At 39.8% G+C, this 9,313-nt stretch overlaps 1 protein-coding gene across 1 annotated transcript in view; it reads left to right on the top strand.

Moving 5' to 3' along the window:
- nudt14 (nudix (nucleoside diphosphate linked moiety X)-type motif 14) overlaps window positions 1-9,104 on the top strand; it is a 28,169-nt gene extending 19,065 nt beyond the window's left edge. The window contains exon 5 of the mRNA XM_061746513.1: window positions 526-9,104. Within this exon, the coding sequence (XP_061602497.1) occupies window positions 526-775 (250 nt within the window). The 3' untranslated portion in view covers window positions 776-9,104. The remainder of the gene's footprint in view (window positions 1-525) is intronic.
- Window positions 9,105-9,313: the final 209 nt, after the last annotated feature.

Raw genomic sequence — 9,313 nt, forward strand, 5'->3', positions numbered from 1 at the left:
AGTTCTTTTTTTTGCCATCTGAGAAAATTAAATATATTATATTTGGTGCCTAGCTGTTTCCCAAGTATATTAGTGCGTGTGTGAATGAATAAAAGAGAGGTAAAACGTAAATTTCTTTGTAGAAAGGCGCTTTATGAAAATAAGTCCATTTACTTGCCACATATGGCGGCGACGTTGACGTATCGCAGCAGTTCGATGGGGCGTCTACGTATCTACGTCTATGGGTTTACCTGCTGTTTTCTGCAGCTCACAAAGCCACACACTTCTCCCACGCAGCTGCGTCTCCGTGTTGAACATACGCGGTGCTGCTACCCATAGTCGACACGGTCTGTGGACAATGTTCACGTCTGACCGCGGTTTGCACCCTGTTGGATGACACGAACCCAAACCGCTTCGACGACTGGAAAAAAAATGTCTTTTTTTTGGGAAAACTTTGGAGAAACTTTCCGTTTGCTCTGATTGGGCATCCGCTGGGAAAGGCATGTTTGTAAACCCAGATGTCTTTTTGCCTGTCCTCCTCCACAGGTCAGGCGTGGGTGTAACAGGGGCCAAGCAGACCATGTTTTACGCCGAGGTGTCCGACGACGACTGCGTGAGCGCTGGAGGAGGTGAGCCACGCGAGGGAGAGCTTATCGAGGTGGTCAAAGTCCCGCTGCACGAGGCCATGACGTTTGCCTACAACGAACGTGTACCTAAAACCATGGGTGTCATTTTTAGTTTCATCTGGTTCCATAATAACATGTCCCCCAAGTACAAGATCTCCACCAACGTGTAACTAGTATTAACCAACCACTCCTCCTACCATCTATTCCACCTTAAATCCAACACTGGCCCGGCACACCCACGCTTCTCCTTCTGACTCATCATCCTCGATTGCCTTTTTACTCATCGGTGCACGATGACGGGTGGGCCCCGCGTCCTGTTACCAGCTGGTTTCTTTGAGTTTGGTCCTTGTAACTTATTGAAAATTTTGTGTATTTATATTAATTTTCCTTAAAAAAAAAAACTATTAATTTGCCATAGCTGGTTGTCACTGGCACTTTTTCTCGTGTTTCTTTTTTCTTTTCTTTTCTTTTCTTTTTTTTTTTTTTTAAATATATAAGTCATTTAATTTAATTTCCTGTGCCATCCTTTATAAATGGCTGCAAATCACTGATTTCATTTGCCTGTCCTTTAATTAAAGGAATGCTCCACTGCGTTTAATGCTGAAAGTTATTTTGCACAATATCGGCCATCTGCAGGATATTTTATTTGGGGGAAAAAAGCCATTTATCATTCCTCAAAGTTTTTCTTTTTTTTTTTCCTCCAAATTCCAGCCTTGCCGAGGACTCCAGTTCCCCATTTATTTCTCTTTTTAGTATCTAGTATATCCAATTTATCACTTATAATGTGATGAGAATATATTATTTCACTAATATGACGCTCTTGACAACCATTCTGATGATGTGAACTCTCACTAGTCTGAAATTTAAATGCAGCAGCAGCAGTTAGCCTAACATGTCAAAAACATACCTGGACGGTGTCACATGGCACATTTAAAACAGCTACTTTGAACTCTTAACTAGCCTTTACCATAACCGTAATCCATACCTTAGAGGAGATACAGAAAGAATAAAACATCCTCATAAAAACAGTGGAGTGTTCCTTTTCTTCATGACCCAGTTATGCAAAAATAATGATAGTCAATTTCGGGGCCTTGTAGTAGTCGAGGTGGTCGGGCATCCCTCATCGACGTTTTCTGATCCACAGCCTTTAAGCAATACCTATTATAGTACCCCAGATGAAACAATCACTTGGTATCGCTGACGTCCCTGCTCATTCAGGTCAAAGTGTAAATATATGGGTTTCTGTTTCCAGCGTGACACACGGCACCAAAAGCACAATCCTGATTAAAGATCTACAGCAAGTTTTTCCATCTCACAGTAAAGTACGGTGCAGCTCTTCTCAATGTGCAGCAGCTATATCTTTTCTTTTCTAGGGACATGTTTTTTGTTTTTTTTTAAAGAGAGCTTTTATCTATTTGTGAGCCAGAATTATTTTCCTCTCTGTCACAGTTCTCTGTTTATGTAGTGTCAAGTTTAGGAAGTTTCAGGCAACACCACGATGACAATCAGTAAAATACCCTGTTTCCACGAGGTGTCACCTGGAGTAAAAAAAACTACTGACAAATGCATAATATGGTGATATAAAAATGACATTTAATCCGATTCTCAATTCTTCAGTGAGGGATGTTTAAAGCTGCAGAAGGTCCAAACTTTAATCTAACACGGAAATTAGGCTGCATCCACGTTAGCGTGTTTTTGATTTTGTGACTGTTACACTCGCCATTTATATCATTTAATCCTTGAAAATTGAAAAATAGAAGGAAAAAAAAGCTTGATCTGATCTATTGTGGATCAAACAAACCCAAAAGCATTTGGGAACGATGGCGTGCCAGAAAATGCGGCACAGGAAGACTTGAACGGTGTAACCAAGTGTTCAGACGGGCCAACGAGCACCAACGTCTCTGTTGTCTCTGGGCTCAGCTGTTCTGCTTCAGCTGCCTATACGTGACAGTTTTCAGCTTACTTTCTCTCACGCGCGTATGCCCAGTGATCATTGATGGATGTGTGATTGGAGCTCATGGTCGTGTAAACGCTAGTATGGATCTGATTTGCGTTCCGACTAATGTGGATGTAGCCTCATTTTGTTACGGCTTTGAGGAAGGGAAAATTAAAGATCCTCTGTTTTTAGATTTTCTTTTCCTCAAAAAAGGAAAATTCCCTTTTTCCCCAAATGCTAACACAATTTCTGACATCTTAATGAAATGTCTTTGACATGCTTTAGTAAAAATAAAACAAAAAATAACAGAACTACAAAAACTACAAACCCCCCCCCCCCCCCCCCTTTTTCTTTAAAGCCTCTAGACCTTTGTTTGATTTCAGGGTTGAATTAGCTCGTTTGCTGCTCCCCCACTTCCAAGGTACCATGAATACAGCATGATGGGAAGTTGGGTGCAGATAACCATGGAAACACCATAAATTCTTCTTTGATCTGGGTCTGTGATGTTGCACTTATAAAGGGTTTTCATTTGAGTTGGCCATGAGCTTTAGCTTTAGTCATATCAAGGCCAAATGTAGATATTTTTAATGATATGTCCATCGAATCAAGGTTTTGTGGCGTTTCGAAAAAGGAGAGCGCCCCATCTCAAATTCACTCTGACAGTCAATCATAATCTTACCAAATTAACATCAAGAGTCTCTGTCCAAATCTCGGGCCGAATCATCAAATATTTAACAAAGTAGTCATGTTGGACCCGACTGATTTAACCAGCATGTTATTGTAACATCTTTGCAGCTATAGTAACTATTAACAGCAAAATTCATCCAGTTTCTTTATGTTAATAATTTAAATCATCAAAAAAGGGCTCCAACGTAATGAATTTTTTAATGATGAAAAGACAGAAGTGCAGTGATGGAGTTGCATCCAGGAAGCACCACCACTTGCTGCGTGAGAAACAGGTGTGGCAGCATGAGAGCTTGGCATTAAACGCTGCAGGCTGTGTTGCACCAGTTTCTGATGCACATTAGTACTACCTTATTAAATTTGACTGTACCAAGTACTGTCAGTGACACAGCAGGCCTGAGAGTGAGATGTTAGCTGTCTAGCTGACTGGTAAAACAATCAATCTGTTTTATTCTTTTTGCCGTCAGCCTCCGGGTGTCCACAAAGAACTTTAAACTCAGTAAATACGTATAACTGTAAGGAAAAAGTGAGCTGCAGCCAGTCTTACAGCCTCGGGCGCAGCTGCCTGAGTGAAAATCAGCACGTGGACCCGCTGGTGTGCTCCATCAGTGCTGATAAATATGCACAAGTAAGCACAATTTAACATGAGACTTAATTCTGAAACACAATAACACTCATTTTAGGAAGCAGGGTTGTATTTTCTATTATGGCATTAGGTGGGCCTGCCTGCAGTCTCATTCCCAGCACGAAAAAAGAAGACTTTTTTTTTAATAAATCAGCTCAATAGAGTATTTTAAGTTCCACATGCGCTCAAATACTGTATTTGGGGAGTATTTTCTTACCATTTGCATATACTGTATGCTTCATACATGTGTTCACCTTCTCTCAGCCACCGAGCTCATGCTAAAAACATTACACAGCAGCTGCCGGTTATTATTTTCCCATAGTATTCCTTGAAAAGAGAAATATTTGCTGAATTCATAAATGTTTCTCAGGAGTGAAGATGCACCCAAACTAAAACACTGAACCACATCTTAGTCAGTTTAAGATTATGTCACACCGTTTATAAAACACAAGTCTGACTTCAGGACTCTGGAAAAACTTGGTTGGCACCTTTGGAAAACCACAAGATTGTATGTGTTATGTCCTGGGATGCAATTGTTGTAGACTATTGATCACGAGGCTCTTTGAAATATTATTTATCTTCACTGTACATGCTATTTATGTCATTTACATGATCTTTTTTTTCTTCACCTTGTGTTATTTGGCATATGAATATGTCTTTATTATTTTTTGATTAAAGTCTAAACAGACTAAAACCTTCCTTTTTCCAGGAGAGCTCGGGAGGTTCCCTAAAAACCAGCAAACACAACTTAAATCAGTCATTTCTTAACTTCTTTGATCTTTTCTATTTAACAGAAGGGTGAAAAAAGACCGGATTTTTGTTGTCTTCACTGAGTTACTTCAGAGTATTTCGAAAATGTGCAGATTTTGACGGCCAGTTTAGATTAGTTGCCATAAGCCACCCTGGCGGCTGGATTTACGCTGATTATCTGCTGACAAAACAACCACGAAAAGTAGGTGAGCAAGGCTACTGCGCTGGAAAAAGTTAGGAAGCAAAAAAAGAAAAACTGCTTCTGATTTCAATGAATGCAGGTGAAATAGAAGGTTAAGTACATTGATAGGCCTCAGAGTCCCACTGTGCTCTCCTTTGTTTTGGTCCAGTAAAAGTAAAAGTCTGCCTCGTTATTCTTGAAGTTGTGAAAGACACAGCCGAACATATTAAGCAAGCCGTTGCCTTCTGAAGCATCCTTGGAGGTGAGCAAACGATGAAGCAGTGAAGAAAGTATTACCATCACTCACCATCTTTGCCTTTTCAAGGACATATCGGCTGCAAATGCCCACTAAAATCTGTCCATTTAAACATCAAATCCACAAATCCAATTCATATTTGATTTACTTCCACCTATTAATTAGTGGAACCAGTATAATAAAGTCAGTATAATAACAATCCAATTCAGAAGCTCCATTTTCCTTTTTTTAAATTGTACACACGTCCAGAGCTCTTCTAATCTGATCTGTGCCACATGGGAGGACAAATGTCTAATTTTTACTCGCTTAAAGCCTGTGTTAGAGTTGAGAGAGATGCCATGAAATACACAGAGCTTGTATTATATACAGTGACCATTATTCTGAATGATTCTGGGATCTGCAGGTTAATTGGTAAGCGAGTGAGGGTGTCACGATTGGGAATAAAATTATCCACAGAGGGCTTAGTCTTGTCAGATCTTGAAAGAGAAAAAGGAGACTCTGTAAACTGGCAAGAGGTCTTGGTCTTAACAGGTACATTAAGTGATACTGTTAAAATATTCAGGGGGATTTGACATAAAAGAGAATCCCAGTTTGATCTGCATGACCTTTGAGGGAACCACTTCATGAGGAACCACCATGCCGTTGGTATCAATTGGCACTTTTCCACTAGTATCGGCTCAGCCCGGCTCGGCTCGGCGCGGCACGGCACGGTTCCACACGTGTGTTTTCGCACTGCCAGGGGAGAAGTACGGGGGTTGGGGTGAAGCTGCTGTGACGTACTCGATTGCGCAACACCTTTGTTCATGTCGGCGCAGATGAGAAATAAGCTGGAGCCGCGAGCGGCTGAGAAAAAAACAGCTCGTCTACATCGCTTTTTTAATTTTTTCTCGACAGCCACCAGGTTTATGAACATCTGCACCTCAGAGTTGGATCACCAAACAGACGTTTTGCGCTTTATAATAAAATCGCCGCGAGCTGCGAGCCCCCTCGCGCTGACTCCCGCTTCCTGATTCAAAGTTTGACGGCCCCGCCCCCCGACCAATCGGTGGCGAGGAGGGTGGTGACGTCAGAAATAGTCCCTGCCCAGCCCGCTATAGAACCTCACTGAAATGGTTACAGAAAAAAGTATCGACTTGGAGCGGCTCTACCCGTCTCAGCCCTAGTGCGAAAGCGCAAAACGGGTAGAACCGAGCTGAAGTGATACTAGTGCAAAAGGGACTAATATATCCATCAAGGTGACGCATTTCCCTGCTGGTCTGTGGTTATTTCAGCAGGACGATCCCAGGCCTCATTCTTGTACAACTTACGTCATGACTCCAGATTTCTCATGAGGAGGAGAAGTTGTAGATGGTGACTGTATTGATGAGTAGCTGAAGCCTTACATCCAGCTCAAATAGAAACAGATTCTTCTTGCAGCAGTTTGTGTCCCCAGTTCCAGAAATATTAAAATGGATAATGTAACAAAAATACCAGTCACGCCGTCTCAGCTCTGATGGTGTTACCAGTGTGGAACTCTCAGTATGTCTGGATTTTCTACATGCAATGAAGTTGGTCATTGAAGACACTCAGAAATCCTGTCCTGCGTCTGCTAAATATTTAAAATGAGTTTACAAATAACAGATTTAAGATACGCTTTACCTTGCAACAGCTCCAACTCTTTCCACAAATGGCATTTGTAAGTTAATGGAGAATTTAAATGATTTCCATTGGTGCTCACATTTTTCCAAAGTTTTGTTCTTGACTATTATTCTGGAAAATGAGGTCGTCACAAGTCTTTGTTGCTTTCATTAAAAAAAGATTACATTTTAAAAAAAGAGGAAAAATTTGATTTGAACAGTCATTCAAAGCAAAATGTCTTTATGTTTCTGAAGAAAACAAGCCATTTAAACTTTTAAGGCCAGTCTGTAACTTAATGTGCCTGTCAAATGTGGATAACTGCAATCTGATTTATTTTATTTTTTTCCAACCCCGAACATAAGCAAAACTTCAAGCTTATGCCTTCTTTTCCACAAGCAGACCTAAAGCTGTCACAGGCACGTACTTCTACATATCTTCCCTTCAAGTATTACCACAGGGGGTTGAGGGCATTTCAGTGGCCGAGGACGTGCAGGAACGGTACGATCCACTCACACGTTGGAAATAAAAGTGCCATCCTTCAAAATGGGATGGTTCATGTCTTAACGTATTGTTACCTAATGTCAAAATGCTGAATTCAGTTGCCTATTGAACTGCAGGTAGCACTTCAAGTTCAGCTGGATGAGCCAGTTTCACTATAAAGGTAAATACATTTGACCTCAATGTACGTTCGGCTTCTAGTTTAGTCGCGTTAACCTTTGGTCCAAACCAACGAGGGGTTTTCTGTTGTACTCAACAGTATGTTTTCTTTCTTTTCTTTTTTGTTGTTGAGCAAATCAAATGTGGTTTGCTACAATTTCCAAGCTTATTTATCATGCATTTCTATCAAATGTCTGTTCAGTACAAACCATTTAAGTGTAAAACCAAACTTTGCACTCTGTAAAGGAAGAAAGCAACACTGTTGACTCGCGTCGTCTGAACAGTAGCTAAGTTAGCTTCGCTTAACGGGAATTTGCATCTTGTTTGTAAAATGTGTATAAAAACTATTTACAAGAGTGTTTTTGTATTGGACTGTTTCTGCATTGGGAAATGTTATTTTTTACTTTTTTTTTTTCATTTTCTTTTTTTTTTAACAATTGTTAAATAGAGAATATTTTCTTTTTTTGGGGGGGGGGGTCATTTTAGCTGTTAGCTCTCTTCAGCCTTTTGTCCACTTTTAAAACCCCATTAAACTCATGAGGAGAAAACAAAAAGGCGCTTTTCCTTAAAACTTCCTCTGTAAATCTAGCAGTACAACCTTCCTCTCTTTGACAAAAATGCGTTGAGACTGAGGTTGCAGACTGAGCCGTAGTTAAGCCATATATATATATGCTACTTAAACACACAATAATCTCAAATTTAGGGGTAAATACACGATTGATGAATTCATTCTTGCCTTTGCTGGATTTTAACCATTATCTGAGCAGTTCTACCTCCATCACTCAGGCATGTGGCAAAAATATTTTGTCTGTTTGATTTCAAGGCATTTTTGTCAAATTCTCAGCAACACATTAGAAATGTCAGCTCTCAGCAGCCGTCTGTGACTGAAACCTGCCTCACCGGTACCACCGTTTTAAACATGTACTCCCAGGACAATGTTGTTGTTGTTGTCGTCGCTTCTTCAACTGTGATTTCATTTTTTTTTCTCTTTTTCTTTCTTTTGTCAATTGTATGTGCACTGTTTGACAGTTTCTTACTGTGTTTTTCATGATTTGATAAACGGTTCAAGGATGAAATGATTTTTAAAGGTGCTATGTGTAGTATTCTTTGAGTGAAGGAGGTTTATTGCTGGCAAATTGGAACTCAGATGTTTCATTTTGGATTTTACCTCTGGTCATTAAACATTCAGAGGTTCTTGTTTTGTTTTTGAATCTTTTAAAAGGCACTTTGATTTTTGGACCAAGTCCACAAATCAGTCACTTTTGCTTCTTTATGAGCAGACTTGGAGCTGAATATTTAAAAGCAGCTGTAGGAAAAGATAATCATCTTGTCTGCTGTAAAGCGGCTCATAGTGACCGTACGCTGTAGCACATGTTTGTCTATTAATCTGGTCGTGTAACGTTCATTGGAAATCCTACACACAATACCTTTAAGTGAAAGAAATACTTCTCATGGTAAAGGTGTTAGTCCAATTGTGATATATTTTCTGGTGTTGCACTGAAATTGTGTTGGTTTTTTTTTCCAAAAACTATTTTCAGAAAAAAAATACAAATATAACCATTACAGATTTAAGAACTGATCATTTTATGCTTTTATTAAAAGTGTATATCACATTGTGGGCAGTGCTTTTAGTAATGTTTGAGTTCTGTTCATTTATTACCTAATGTTGAAATATTTAACTTTCAAAACAAAACACTTAACATTTAGTATATATTTGAAGATAATACTTTGCATGTGCACACACTGTGTTGGATTAAACTGTATTAAGTTGAAATAAAATGTGTTTGATGCCCAGAGTGTCACTTGGTCTTGTGATAATTTGATTTGTTGCTTTAGAAGCCCCCAGCATTGACACAGACACTTAAATATACTCACAGGCCTACATGCATACCAAACACACTGCACACACCCCACACACCAAAATAAACAACTGCAAAGGGATTGCTCCTCCCATGTTCTCTCTGCTTTTCTGTTTGTAAGTTCCTGGCTGTCCTATGTCTCC

The sequence above is a fragment of the Cololabis saira genome, chromosome 18 (assembly GCF_033807715.1).
Source record: "Cololabis saira isolate AMF1-May2022 chromosome 18, fColSai1.1, whole genome shotgun sequence".
Classification (NCBI taxonomy): Eukaryota; Metazoa; Chordata; class Actinopteri; order Beloniformes; family Belonidae; genus Cololabis; species Cololabis saira.